Source organism: Pseudorca crassidens, chromosome 18 (genome assembly GCF_039906515.1).
Source record: "Pseudorca crassidens isolate mPseCra1 chromosome 18, mPseCra1.hap1, whole genome shotgun sequence".
NCBI classification, from domain to species: domain Eukaryota; kingdom Metazoa; phylum Chordata; class Mammalia; order Artiodactyla; family Delphinidae; genus Pseudorca; species Pseudorca crassidens.
In genome coordinates, this window is record NC_090313.1 from 4,547,557 (window position 1) to 4,563,701 (window position 16,145).

The window sequence follows — 16,145 nt, forward strand, 5'->3', positions numbered from 1 at the left end:
TTTCTTAGAGGCAAGAAGGACAGGGTCTCAGGCACGATGTGCCTCTTAAATAGGTTGACCTTTTTCTCTGACAAAAGATCATACTTGAAGGAACTGGAATTTCTTTGGTGTTCTTTACACCTGAAGAGCTGAAAGAAAGAAAAATAAACGACGGGGCATACTCCCTTAGTTTAACGCCATATGGGGCTCAGGATTCCAAACGCCTCACACTTCGCCAAGGCTGAACTCACTCGTGAAATTATACCCTCAGGCTGTGCAATTAAACGTTCTTTGTCAGCGAACACATTTGGGGGCCCAGCCTCATAGTTTCAGCCGGCACCATGACCGTGGGGCTCTCTTCTGACAAGGGTTGAGTTTTCATGTGTCCCCAGGAGTGGATGTTGGGATGCTGTGCAAACTGCCCTTGACTTTGGTCCTCACTCACCTGAGTGGGATTCTTCGGAGGCAGGATGCTCCTAAGAGAATACACTTCACATGACCTTACGCTCATTAACTTAAAATTCAGTTGTGCTGCTTCCCTTCCCTTCCCCTCCCAGTGGAGAACAGATTATAATTACAAACCCAGTCCGGCTAATTATGGACTTTGGTTGCCTGTTAAAATGTCCCTGCACGGTTGGTCTCCAGATTTCTGCCAGCTTGCAAAACTGCATTGACTAAACCAACTATGAAACGCTGCACAGAACAAGACCTCATTTCACACAATCGAGGGAAACGACGTCCGTCTGAAATCATATAAGCACACCTAAAATATATACACTTAAATTCTACCGCCCTACCTCTTCTATCTTTCTATGGTTTTTCCAAAGCATCTGCCTACCATTTTCATCCAGGTAGGTCAACAGGATGGAGCTCGATTCTGTCCCTTCCGTGGCATAGTCCAGTGGGATATTTCCATTGACGTCCTGGAGAAGGACATTAGCTCCAGCCTGTAAGTGAAACCGAACAAATTTAACATTATATATACCGTTAACATAGAAGGCAGATCCAAACTTTCATTTCTGTCTTATTGAGGAAACAGACCCAGAAAAGTTTACATTAGATACAGCCGGCAGGATCACATAGCAAATTGGAATTATTTTTTAAGACAAATTATATTACATACTTTGTGAGAAACTCTCATGGTCCAAAAAGGTTCAACTGACCCTTGACAGGCAAGACCCTAGCCGCCAGTACACTCCTCCCTACACCCCTTGCCAAACCCAGAGCACCCAATCCCTGGCTGCTAAACTGGGCACGCCTCTATGCTGGCTGCCCTAGACACGCCTGGTTGTCCTAACGCAACAGAAGTGGCCCTGCCTTCAGAGTCTGAACGGAGAACTCCTGTATGAACTTTGGTCTTCCCCAAACTATCCTGTTAAATCTTCAAGCTCCTTGCTCTCCACAGAAACTCATTTGAGAGCTGTTCTCACACGAGTCGTTTTAATAAAGGCTGAGCTAATGGCTTCTGGTTGGTTTTCCTCTTTCCAAAAACTGTTTTCCAACAAAAAGCATAATCTGTAGACATTAATGGATGGAACATATTACATACGACTATCACACACCTTTTAGCTTCAAAGGGCTCTCCCTCAAGCACCTCTGAGCCCACCGCTTGACTCTTTGCGCATCCCAGCCTAAATACAATGATAGACGCGCTTTCATTCTTAAAAATGTAGTCACATCAATTGTCACCCTTGCTCTACATTCTTTAATGAGCTCCATAAAATTTATCAGGCAAGATTTCCCGTATGCCTCCTCCCAATAACCTGTCACTAAACTCAGGCCAAACAAATGAAAGTTTCACCCTATCTTCTTCCTGAATAGGAGTCTGTATTGCAATGTGGATACAGTTAATATGGTTCATATAATATCCAAATTCATAACTTTACATAAAAAGGAACATCACATTAATAGCTTTATATATTAAAATGTGGGGTTTTGCCGTGTGTGTGTGTGTGCGTGTGTGTGTGTGTGTGTGTGTGTATGTGTGTATCTATATACTGCTTTCCTATGCCTTAGCAAGTCTGCACAGGTTTTCCAAAAGACTGCTGTAATATAGTAAAAAGAAAATTAAAAAGGTCAAAGTGGTAGCATATTCCCTCCACGTAAGTTGTACCGCTCACCTTACCATCCAGAGTGAACCACATTATATTTTCTAGAACCACATGAAGATACTTCTTTATTTGAACAGGTCAAGTTAGATATTTCAGATTTCCCTTACCTAAGGCAAACGTCATTACAAGGTCCTACAGATTTCAGATTATCTTCCTAGTGCGTTTCATTTCGTTTCAGTTATTCAGAGTTTGAAAACAAGTTACTTGAGGCAACAGTCTTAAGTAGACTTTGCTGACGATTCCTTCCCTTTCGTCTCCAGCCAGGACAATAACGTTTTGCATATTTACCCAGCTTCACTGGTTCAAGAATCAATTAAGACACAGAACTACAGGGCATCCTTGCTGATTTCAACACTAAGAGGTGGGAGATAATCAGGTTACTCTTTTTTGCCAAGGCATAGACGTTTCAGAGAGGATCTTATCTATATCAAACATCTGGGCGGCAGATGACAGTGAATATAATTGAGTCACGTATTATCAATAACAGCAAAAATAAACAGGCGAGCAACGTGATGCCCAGGGAGAGGGGGCACTGGGGGAGAATATTTTCTAGTCTTTCAGGAGTAATGAGGCTCTTTCAAAGAGAGTGTGAAACTGAAATGCGGTGCTGAATATTTTAGTTGGGTTCATTCATTGAAATTTCAACCCATTAATCCCCCACTAGTCTGTGCTGCTGAATGACCAGGTGTTATTTCCTGTAGAGACCTTCCTGGGGGGTCAGGAACTTCCCTAATCACAGATCACATCCCATTCCTCTTTGCATGCCCAAGGGTGCCTGGGACCTATTAGGCCCTAAAAACAATTGACTGAAACAAACTGAAAAATAAGCAAACGTTGAACTTAAACTAATTACTAAAAATTGAGGCAAAGAATTATGTTTTTCGTGATAATTATTTTTAACTAAATTTTCTGACATTCATTTTTAAGAGTATATACATGAAATTACAAAATCACTCTATGCATACTTAAGTTTCCTGCCTTCACTCTTTCTAGATGGATGACAATTGTGGGAGACTTTTTCTCCCTCTTTCCCCTTTCCATCAGTCCCTCCCTCCCTCCCCTCCCTCCCCTCCCCACTCCCTCCCCCTCCCTCCCCCCTCCCCCTCCCCTCCCTCCCCTCCCCACTCCCCCCTCCCTCCCCCCCTCCTTCCCTCCCTTTCTTTCTTTCCTTGCCACTGGACATGGGTGAGACACCCCAGCTGCAGTGGCTCTACCCCCACCACTCAACTATCTGGTCTTAGTAGATGTCCCTAGAAGAGCTGATTCACGTGCCACAAAACATGTATCTACATGATCCCCTGAAAAAGCTGTATTTCTTGACTCAGAATTCTGAAATTGTACATACATATACAAAAACCCCATTGATAAGATTCATGGCTGATTATTACTCTTAGTCTGACTAACTCAGAAGGTAATGTGTTGTTAATGGGTCCCTCTGGAGCTAAGACTAAGGCACGTCCTTCAGTTGTGGCTTCAAGAAAATAAATCACGTCGTGATTGGTTTCATCAGGGAAGTAAATGTTATATTATGCAAAAGCAAACTCCTCAAATGCTTTTGCAGTTGAGGCCTGCACAGTTCCTACTGGGAGCCCTGAATACATTTCCTTTCTCATTATGCAAGCTGGAAGGCCACCCCATCTCTAATTTGTCCTACACTCTGTGCCTGGAGTATTGGAAATAGAACTCAAATGCCTCATTCTTCTCAAGTAGGAATCTTATTTACTGCATGTCAGATGACATATGAACAAATAAATGCACATTTCCTGTAAATAAATATTTTATTAGTTTACGTAGCAATTTAATGTCAATGAATAAACTTGCCAATTGTTTAATTTAGTAATAATTCCCCAGCACATTAAAACTGAAATTTTAATGACAGGTACCTGGTGGACTTTTAATAAGCAAATACCACTTTTTTAATATAAAACTTTATTGGAGTGTAATTGCTTCACAATACTGTGTTAGTTTCTGTTGTACAACAAAGTAAATCAGCCATATGCATACATATGTCCCCATATCCCCTCCCTCTTGAGCCTCCCTCCCACCCTCCCTATCCCACCCCTCTAGGTCATCACAAAGCACCGAGCTGATCTCCCTGTGCTATGCGCCTACTTCCCACTAGCTAACTATTTTACATTTGGTTGTGTATATATGTCGCTGCTACTCTCACAATATAATCCCTATCAAACTACCGATGGCATCTTTCACAGAATTAGAAAAAAAATTTTACAGTTCGCATGGCAACACCAAAGACCCTGAACAGCCAAAGCAATCTTGAGAAAGAAAAATGGAACTGGAGGAATCAGGCTCCCTGACTTCAAATTATACTACAAAGCTACAGTAATCAAGACAGTATGGTACTGACACAAAAACAGAAATATAGATCAATGGTACAAGACAGAAAGCCCAGAGATAGGCCCATGCACATATGGTCACCTAATTTATAACAAAAGAGGCAAGAATATACAATGGAGAAAAGACAGCCTCTACAATAAGTGGTGCTGGGAAAACTGGACAGCTACATGGAAAAGAATGAAATTAGAACACTACCTAACACTATACACACAAATACCACTTTTTATATGCAAATAATTTTAGTAACTTTTTATTTTGATATAACTTCAAGTTTACTCCAAGTTGCAAGAATAGTACAAAGAAGTCCTACATATCTGTTATGGGTTGAATTACATCCCCCCAAAAAGCAATGTTGAAGCCCTAACCCCTGGTACCTGTGAATGTGAACTTATTTGGAAATAGGACCACTGTTGATGAGAATAGCTAAGATGCAGTCATTCTGGAGTAAAGTAAATGACAGGTGTCCTTACAGAAAGAGGGTTATTGGGGACAAGACACAGAGGATGAGACAGCCATGTGAGGATCGAGGCAGAGATTGCAGTGACACTGCCACAAGCCATTGAGTACCTGAGACCACCAAGAGCTCAAAGAGACACAGAAGGATGCTTTCCCATAAGTTTCAGAGGGAGCACGACCCTGCCAACACCTCGACTTTGGACCTCTGGCCTACAGAACTGTGAGACAACAAGTTGCTTGAAACCACCCAGTTTGCAGAACTGCATAATGGCAACGCTAGGAAACCCTTTACCCAACTTCACCAATTATTGACACTTTTCCCCTATTTTTGCTTTCTCTGTCTCTCTTATTTTTCCTGAATCTTGTAAAAGTGAGTCACAGGCACCATGTCCCTTTACCCCTAAATATTTTAGTATGTACATCATGAAAACAAGGATATTCTTTTGCGTAAGAGTTATCAAAATCAGAAAGTCTGGCATCACTAAATTCCATTATATAAAGCACAGTCCACATCCAAGTTTCATTAATTTTTTCAATGACATCCTTGATCGCTATCACCCCGTGGCTCAGGACAGAATGAGGGGTTACCTGGGGCATTTTCTTTTCCTTTCTCTTTAGCCTTCTTCCACTTGAAACAGTTCTTCTGTCTTCTTCTTTAAGACCTTCTCTCATAGGTCCTTCCGATGAGATTTTTGGCAGGCAACCACAGAGGGGATACTGTGTTCTTCCCATGGTGCCTTTTCATTTAAGGCCCACCCAGATCTCTCTCCCACCTCAAAATCCTTAATCACATTTGCAAAGTCGTTTCTGCCACGTAAGACTAAAACATTTTTACAAAAAGGGAACAGTGCCTTTTTCTTCCAAAGGGTTCCTAACAGACTATGTTACTGTAAGTTATACATAATCTGCTTCTGGAAGTTGGATTTTACTCCTGTTAGTCAATTCTTCCCTAAAATTAGTTTAAATGAGGTTTTATTCTTAGTAAGATTTAAGGGACATTACATTGGTGGTCTGACTGGAAGATGAAGATGGAGAGGGCTTTCTCCCTCGTCCTGGAATGAGTGACAACCATGGGAAAAATTTGCACACCAGGATCAGGGCAAGTGGTGTAACTATGATGTAAAGGTGAGAAGAGCATGTAGTAGAAAGTATATTGACTTTGGACCACAACCTGTATTTGAATCCTAGCTTTCCCATGAATATTGTTACCTCAGGAGGTTAGGGTGTCTGATCCAGTGGTATGTGGTCTTTGAAGAGTTTTTGTTTTTTAAATAAACGATAATAGGCAGCTTGGGAAAAAAAAAAAAAAAGGTGCCAGAAGACTCCTGATGTTCCTTGATCCCGGTGGTGATGAAGGTAACTTTGATCACTTGGTTGAGTGATGTTTTTAGACTGTCAAGTTGCAGCTGAGAACCCATGGGTTCATACTGATATCAGTAACAAAATGAATCCCTGACTACAGGGGAGAAGAAAGCTCTTCCTTGTGATAGAATACCAACTGGTACATGTAGCAGGAATGATAAGGTTAGAATTTAGCATTCATTAGAGTAATAATTCAGATGAGAGTCACCAGGGGATGCTAAAACTATTGGAAATACTGGAGTATTGGAAAGGTCAAAGTTTGGGAGAGTCGCTGATGAGGAATAAAATATTTAGTCTGCAAACACCTTGCCACAAAATATTCCATTTAAATATAAAAATGCTGGCATCAAACATGATAGGGAAAATAGAAAAATGTGAGTGGGTATTTGGTGCTTTTGAATTGCAGAGAGTTTCTCTTCTTTTTTTAATTGAAGTAGAGTTGATTTACAATGTTGTGTTAACTTCTGCTGTACAGCAAAGTGACTCAGTTATACATTCTTTTTTATATTCTTGTTTATCCCAGGAGTTTCTCTCCTTTGAATAGGAAATTTTGTACTCCTGTGCTAAGGTAAAGGTTATCCCAAACTAATATATAACACACACGCAATTATTTTAGGACAGAGAACATGCTATTGGCATCCTGTAAGCTTTTGTTTTAAGACACTGGGAATTGTATTGTGAGACCAGAGAGTGTCTCTAATCTCCCTCCATCTTCCAAGTGCCACGTCGTCTGGACCCCATCGTCCCTCCAACCCATTATTTCCACCGGCCTCTGGCTCACTGCCCTCCAGCTACACAGGTCTCCTTCCTGTCCCTCATGTAATGCCCGGCTCCCACTGACTTCACCTGCTGGTCCAGTTGCCTGGAACGCTTTCTCCCTTGGGCATCTTGAGATGGCTGTTCCTTTATAGCTTCTTCATCGAATCGCTGTTTAAAGGTCCCCATCCCCCAATACTTCATCACTTCACATCACCTTACTCTGTTCTAATTTTCTCACAGTGATGATTATGATCCAATGTCTTAAGCACACACATACGTACTTATTGACAATATCCCACACTAGGTTTCAAGCTCCATGAGAGAAAATACTTTGATATTTCTATATCTCCGGGATCTAATAAAGGCTCTATGTGCTCAGAAAACAATTATTAGTAAATAAATGAATGAATTATTAAAACTGTTAAATTATGTATTTATATATTTTTTTTCTATTTATATATTTTTTTATTTTTATTTTATCACTGACAATTTGAAATGTTAGAACTTTCATTTTGTTTTTTGTTCTTATCAAACTTTCATTTTGGACACTGAAATTTGAATTTCACATAATTTTCACAGATCACAAAATATTCTTCTTTTTTTAAAAATAAACTTTATTTTTTGGCCACACTGCGCGGCATGTGGGATCTTAGTTCCCCGACCAGGGAGCGAGCCAGTGCCCCCTGCAGTGGAAGCGTGGAGTCTTACTCACTGGACTCTTAGGGAAGTCCCTCTTCTTCTTTTGATATTTTCTACCATTTAAAAATGGAAATGTTAGCTTACAGGCCATCAAAACAGAGAGTGGGCCGGATTTGTCTCATGGGGCCTACCTAGTTTGCAGACCCTTGGAAAAGAATAAAATATAGAATGTCAAACACAGAAGAATACAAGCTCTCAAAATCTTGTTTAAAATTTGAGCTCCATTATTTGAATTTATTTTCTTTTTTTCCAGCTTTATTAAGATATAGTTGGCATAGAACACTGTGTAATTTTAAGATGTACAACGTGATGATGTGATATAGGTATATATTGTAAAATTGTAACTTTTTAAAATTTGCAGTTTTAATTCTAGGAAAATCTATTTCTTAACATGTTCATGGCTACTGTATCCCTTTTCTAAATAATCTATTCAAGTGCTTCGGCTATGTAAAAATTGGGACATTATTTTTGTTAATATTTTAAAGTGCTTATAATATTTTAGCACAAACTCTACGGAGGAAAGAGCAAAAATTGTAAAAACCAATCTATTGGCATAGTTACATATTCAGGCATAATAAAAGGGCTAATACAACTTAATTTGATTTTCATTATGTTTTTCGCAAATATAAGCATCTGACACATTACATAAATTGTTTGATTTAAATCTGACTGCAAACTATATTGTAAAATACTTTGTACTATAATCCATACCCTATAAAATTTGGGGGTACATTTAGCTTATCACCTCCAAGAAACCAGTTAAAAATTGTCCCCACATTTTTCCAATTCATTTGATCAAAAATACCCTGTGTTTGGGAAATGCAATAATATTCACTGCTGAACTATTCATGGAGTCTCATATTAAATAAGAAAACTTTCTATCCTACAAGCAATGCACACTCAAAAGAAAGGGAAATATTTAGATAAAAACAAGAAACCTCAATGGGGTTTCTTACACAGGAGAAGTCTGTAAATTTGTACGTCTGTATTGTCCACTATTTTGCATTAATTAAGGTAAAAAGTTTGGTGAAACTATTACAAAATGGAACGTTAGAACACAAGGAGCTGCAACACAGGAACACAAAGGATGGGGAGGTGTGGGTTAGAGGTGGTGGAAAACGGGAGAAATGGGGGGAATCTGGCTTGGCCTCAGGGAAGGCTGGCTCTGAGTGCCGGGTTTCGGCTCACTGGTTTTGCGACCAAGGGCAAACCACCCAGTTCTGCCCTTCAGTTTGCAAAGTGGAGCCAACTCTGAGTCTATAATGTGTAGGAGAGTTATCTTCAGTATAAGCCCATGCGGTACCCAGCCCAGGGCCAGGCACTCAACAAATGGTAGCTACCCTAATAATTAATTGGAAGAGGAAGAATATCTTATTATATATATTATTTGCAAAGACAACCATTAGATCACCCATCCTTCTCGGCAAGCACAGTTTTTAGCTAGGTTTAAGAATTAAAATCCGGAAAATGGGACAGAATGAAAAACTTGCGAAGACATAGGACCGTACAGCCCAGAGCTCTTTGAAATATTAAAGATGGCAGGTTTGGTTTGGTTGGATTTCTCTCTTGCACCCCGCTTACTTTTTTTTTTTTTTTTTGAATTTATTTTTGGCTGTGTTGGGTCTTCACTGCTGCGCGCGGGCTTTCTCTAGTTGCGGCAAGCGGGGGCTACTCTTTGTTGCAGTGCGTCGGCTTCTCACTGTAGTGGCTTCTCTTGTTGCGGAGCACGGGCTCTAGGTGCGTGGGCTTCAGTAGCTGTGGCGTGCAGGCTCAGTAGTTGTGGCTTGTGGGCTCAGTAGTTGTGGCTCACGGGCTCTTCAAGCAATTCATGGAAAAGACTCTGACAAGTACGGGTTTCTGGTAACTGACTATACTGCTGAACTGCATGAATAAGCATTTTCAGAACTCTAATGGAAAACTGATGAATTCATAAAAGTGCTAACAAAAGATCAAGATAAAAAAAATTAATTACATGGGACTGAGTGAACTGATGAGGATGATTATAATTTTTGTGACTTTCTGTTTGAAGCAAAAAAAAAAAAAAAAAGACAAGCAAACCCAAAGAGTCCCCCAAAATTGAAACCTAAAATCATGAAGAAAAAGGATGGTAGATAATCACCCAAAAGGGCAAGCAGATGCTGTCAGAAATGACAAATGCTCAAGTTTCTGTGTAGTACCTGCCCTCTCTACTCTGCTTCATTGTATACTCTTTATTATTCTTGAAATAGACAGTTGGCAAGAATGCTATTTTATTCTGAATATTCAAGCCACCAAAAGGAACTGGTGAAGAAACACTTAAACCTGGCTACCCCAAGCCGTTGAATCGCAATCTCTTTCCCCAAACCTCAGCTGAGACATCAGAGTTGAAATCCCTGCAGCAGTCAGAGGGATGCTGTCAGGTACGGCGTGTACCAGCAGAAACCTGTAAGAGAGTGAACTAGCCCTGACAGCCACCAGTGAACAGGGCTGAGAAGGAAGGACTCATTGTCTGGGCACAGGCCTTCCTGTCCCTCCTGTTACCTGAATCAGACCAACCAGAGGACTGCTGAGCTGCTACCTGCCTGAGATCATGAAAACTTAGTGAACCGAAGCAGAAATTTCATGCATCTCTGGTCCCAAGCAGAGACTTTCCCACCGGTTTCCATTGTTTAAGCAGCGACAGAAAACTAGGAGCACGTCATTTTCCTTTGGATTCTAGATTTTGGGGCAGATAACATAGGAGGTGATACCGCTGGGGAATCCATTTGTTCATTAAGGAACTATGCATTCAGCGCTAATTATGATGAAAGTGTGCTTTGAGATTTTAATGACTGCAACTTTTTATGGTAATAAAAAATTAAAAACCTGTGTTACAAGCATTTAAAATTTTACAACAGCTGAAATTATACTGGAACACATTTTACAGCCCCCTCTGCAAACATCCTGAGGTCAGTAATTATTACTTTGGGAGCACATAAATATTTATGTGTAGCATGGCTGCCATGCTAAGTAACAAACCACGCCAAGAAAAGAAAACCTGTAAGAAAGAAAAGGTAATTGTAGAATTCCAAGGGACTGGGGTGTGAATGGCATTTACAGTCACGCTAAAGAAACCTCTAATACTAACCTGACAGAAGTTTGCCGTGATGAAAAGGGGAAGACGGGCACATGGGCAGAATGGGTGTATCCAGCGGGGGCTGGGAGTGTCACACAATAGCTGAATCCCTGTCTTCTAGACTGAATATGAAAAATCAAGGTGTAGCAATATTAACATAGTTATTTAACACGAAATACATATAAAAGTCAGAGGAACCATCTAAAAGAGTTGAAGGTGGTTGTATTTGGGAAGAAAAATTCGAAGGGTAGAGCTGAAGGGAACGGCTGAGTTTTACAGAGCTTCCAACAAGCCTTGTAAAACTATCTGGCTTTTAAAAACATGGGTACGCATGACAGGTAAAAATCTAAAGTGAAAAAAAAATTGAATGGCCTGCATAAAAATATGTGATGAGCGCTTCCCTGGTGGCACAGTGGTTGAGAGTCCGCCTGCCGATGCAGGGGACACGGGTTCGTGCCCTGGTCCGGGAAGATCCCACACACACGTGTAGGGAAGAGGGAGAGGGGAGAGAGACTGATTTAAAAATACATCAAAATATATTCTATGTGATGGAATTGTCAGTGATACTAAATCTCTATACATCTGTGGGTGTCCTTCAATTTTCTACAATAAACGTGTGATATTTATGTTGAGAAAACTGTGTTTCAAACTAAACAATGAACAAAACTATGAAACAAGATGAAAACACATGAGCATTCTCTTGGGGCCCTGGCAAGTTTCAAATCTACTAAATTCCAAGGTGAGGAGTAAAACTTGAAACAAATTAACAATTATCCAGTGACCTGGCGCACGTAACATTTGAATCAATTCATGGCCTGAATATAAAGGTCAGCCATCCAATTAAAAGATACAATTTCGTAAGCAAGCCTGTTGAATCTGCATTTCTGAGAAAGAAGCTAAGAAAAGAAATCACGGGTTCTAGGGTTAGTAAAGAGCCCGGTATGGTTCGGGTAAGTTCTCAAGGCCCATGCAAATATCACGTTTCCTACTAGGCCTCTCATTTCTTCCTATAGGAGGTTTTTTGGGGACCACACAAAACTTAGTAAATACTTATTGACTAAGACCTTATATGAAAGAGCCAGGACCCTCCCACCTCATTCATCCTTTACAGAATCATTCTCCAATACCAGTCTGATGTTTACTCTGCTTTTTAAAAAGTCTGTTTCACTAATCTGAACACTTCATACCTGCTCTGAGAACATATAGCTTTTTTCGGGTCTGTTTACCAATAAGCTGAAAATACAGGCCTTTCATACTTTCTGTCCCTTAATTTTGTGCTGCTGGCCTTCGTGCGTGGTGTTTATCTCCAGTGCCTTATGATGTCAGCACCTCTCTTTTTCTTTCTTTAGTCTAGAATATTCTATTACTGTTTTCATGTTCCACACTGTAATATTTAGGTATGTACACAAGGGAAACCACATAAGGTTTAATATGTTTTTACATTTGATCTAGGGATGCAGTTTGCAAATTTCTTAGGTTTGCGTCTCCATGTTTGAATGACTAGCTTCCCCTGTAATTAGTACAGTCCCCCCAACGCCATAGGGAAGCTCTCAAGGCATTTTTCCCCTTGACTTTCACGACAGTGCAAGCTTCTGGTTTGCCTTCTAAATCTGGCTTCCCTTTCTCAGTCTTCCTTGCAGCCTCCTGTTTCTCTCGGAATCTTTTAATTAGCTTTCTTTGGACCCTTTTTCAAATGTTCTTTTTTTCGGACTTCACATTTTCATGGGTTGATCTGATTTACTCAAGGGCTTCTGTTACCCTGTGCATGCAGATAAGACTTTTCTCTCTCTCCTGAGTTCCAGAACCAACTGCCTCCTAGATTCCTCCAGGTGGATGCTTTCCGTGGGTCCTGAGCTTCATATATTCAAAAAGGCATGCATGGTCCTTATGTAGAAAGATTTTTCCGCTGGTGTTTGCTTTCTTTGTAATTGCACCCTCCCTCCCAATTTCCCCAAATCAGAAAGCTTGGGTTCATTCTAAAATTCCCTCCCCTTCTTTAATGCCTACCTTTGAAAAATCAACATTACTATTGATTTCAATTCAAAATATATCACCACTATTTCCTTTGTCCTCATGGCTCCCACCCTCAACCCGCAATCCCTGACCTGGGATTTACGAAATGTTCTCCCAAAGGCAGTGCCTCCAATTAGATGCCCCTTCTGTCTACCCCACTGCTGCCCAGGCCTTAGACCAGATCAGACACTCCATACTTGAGTTTCCAGAGTGCCCTTTACTAGCTCCTCACAGGACTCACTGAAAGCTAAGATTTGATGCATGACATGCATAAAAATATTTATGTAAACGTATTAATAATTATACACTAAGTAATGAATTCGTGTTTAATCTCATTTTGTACTTTCCCTACTATTCTCAGGAGCAAGCCCAGCACCTGGCCCATAGCGGACCCTCAAATAAAGAAGATGTTAAAGGAAGGAAGGAAGGAAGGAATTGATTCTCATAGTAAGTTAACCAGAGATCATTTGAAAACAGTGTTTCCATTATTATCCTGAGTTTGAGAGGAAAATGTGTGCCTTACAACTTATTGAGGACCGATCTCTTTTTCTAAAGCAGTCATTGGAATTTATATTAATTCAGAGAACAGGATCTATGAAAAGCAGGTAAATTTGACCGTCACGGGAAAACATTAAATCCCTCAGGATTCAAAGACCACTGCAGAGCAGATCTAGCGATGGTGTTCTGCCAGGTGAAGGGATGGGTTCCTCTCCAAACCCGGCCCCTGACCACTGCCATACCAGGGACAGTTCAAGTAGCTCTTTATATGAGATCATGGGACAAGATCCCTGCCAAACTCTAAAAGCCCATAATTCTATGTTTTTGAGGTCTCCTTTTGCATTTTAGTGTCTGCAGTTCTCAGATGAGGATGTAGAAGTGAGATAAAAAGTATAAGGCAAAGAAGCTAACTTCAAGGTGTTTACAGGTGACCTGAAGAGTAATTATTCACCACATCATCCCCATCAGCGCCAACCAGCACAAAGAAGACGGTAGATCCAGAGAGACGGTAGAGACAAGGACAGACACGGAAACAGACAAAGCCCTGTGAACCCCAGCCCCGAAACTTTACTGGCTCTGTAAACTCAAGGAATAATATCATTATGATCAGGTGTCATCCTCACTTTGGGATGAGACGCAAGTGGATGCCTCTTAAAATGTTTTGTTGAGATTTTCTCATTATTGGTGACTCTCCAATTAATTATCCCTAACCTCAGATTGAAACTCTCAAACATTCTATCCTTATATATTCTCACTACATGTTCATCTCTGGTAACAGAGAAGGTGACATTGGATTGTGGTAGAGTGGACTCCCCACAAAGCAGGGGCTCTTTCGCCTGTCCCCAGCTTCACTGATAAGTTTCAGCAGCTTTTATCTACATTTTACGGCTCACTACACTTGTAAGAATGTTTTTCTGGGGTGTCCACAGCCAAATGTGTTTGGGGAGCCTTGCACACTCTACTTGGAACTTCAAAACCCATCACAGCACTGGGAAGCCTCTGTATGTTGGGAAGGGTCCTGCTGAGATGGGGACTAACCTGTCCTAATATTTTGGGCACCGCTGAATCAGACAATGAAATACCAGGCCCAATCCGGAAAGATCTCATTGGGATGCACCTGGACTGAAGATGCATGAAACCCTTTTCTGTGATACCCCCTTTCATTTACCGTTTTACGTATTTAAGAATGGGAGCAGGAGATGACTGTGTCGCCATTGAACGGGGGCAGCAGGACAGGTGAGTATCAGAATTAAGGAAGCAATCCTAGAACTGATAGTTGCTGATTCTGAAAACCAGCTGTAGGGAGGGAAAAGAGCACGTTAGGTTGGACGTATTTCTAGCAGCCCCACAAGAGGAGAACTATATGTTGGACAACCTCACAGCTGTTACAGCCGTTTTTTCCCAGCAAAGTCATCTGATTGCTGCTACCGACCTTATAGTCATATAAATACGACTATCAATGTCTTTCTTGCCTCTGTTATATTTAGAAATTTAACTTACAGATTTATTCCACTTCCACTTCTCCTTGGCTGACAGAAAATCCCTAATGGTAACTGGGTTTTCTCCGGCACCATCTTGCCTTGGCTTTTTTTAAAATTTACTTTCTCAGGCCAAAAAGAACCATCATCTTACCTTTTACTAGATATATTGTTTATTCATGTATACATTTCCACCTGACTTACAGTCTTTAAAGTTTTAACCCAAAGTGTTTACTAAAAGTCTTCTATTATTACTGAAAGAGGAATATGCATTTTGGTCTATCAAATTGTTCCCAAACTAAGTTTCCTTGTGTATTCTAATTCCTAAGGCAGTCAAACTGAATTAAATTCAAATATATTTCGTAGTCGTATGACACTTTTCCACATCATTTCTTTCATATAACCTTCTTCATTTTCTCAGTTTCCAGGTAATATATATATAGATTGCTGCATTTCTCCTGGGTCTTAACTTGCCAGTGATTTGACAAAGAGTACATAGCAACATGTGCCTACCAAACAAATATCAAAAGTACAGAATAGTAATAAAAACAAGGGCATAATGTGTGCATTTTATGAAACAGTAATTCCTGCTTCATCTACATAAATGCAATTAACTATTCACACTTTAACATAGAATTCTGAAATTCCGTTAAAATATCTGCAAGTTATACAGTTCTCAAAGTAAAAATCTTCAGAAGGCTTAGATGTTACTATTTTTTTCCCACAGACTATAATCATTAAGAGAATATAGCCTACAAAATCTGTCAAAGAGTGATTTTCATTTGGCAAGTCCTGGCTGGAGATTTCTAAATTAACTTATTTTAAAAATATGGATCTCATAATATCTTCCTTGAAAATGATAAAATATCTGAAGTATAAATGACCTAACATCCTATTAATATTAAAATACCCAAATCTTGCTGTGGTAATAGATAAAATATTGAAAAAGAAATAAGGGTGTCGAGAATCACAAATGGAGACAAAGATATTACACTAAAGCATCACTCAGTAATATACACTGTTCTTGGTCTGATATTTCCGAGTTGCCCCCAAATAAGTGAGCAGTTTACACTACAGCGGCATAATAAAGTACTTTCCAAATGTGGTTTAAGGATTCAGTGTTTCTTTAAATTTAAATGTGAACAAGTTTCTGATTTTGTGCAGCTTTATCTAGTAACAGAGATCACACTCGGCTCCCTGGGACAAGTGCTGAACTGAATAAAGAAGAGCAGTCGCCCACGTCCGACAGCGAGTGAGATGGCGGGGACCTGCTCCCCTAATGGAATCACAGGATGAAGGAATGAGCTCTGATGATGGAAATGCAAAGACCACTGTTTCTGC

The 16,145-nt window shown here is 40.2% G+C and overlaps 1 protein-coding gene across 1 annotated transcript in view; it reads right to left on the reverse strand.

The window, feature by feature from the left end:
* The window catches only part of MYO16 (myosin XVI), a 427,770-nt gene that overhangs the window by 319,632 nt on the left and 91,993 nt on the right, over positions 1-16,145 (reverse strand). Inside the window, 1 exon segment of the mRNA XM_067712857.1 lies at positions 818-926. Within this exon segment, the coding sequence (XP_067568958.1) occupies positions 818-926 (109 nt within the window).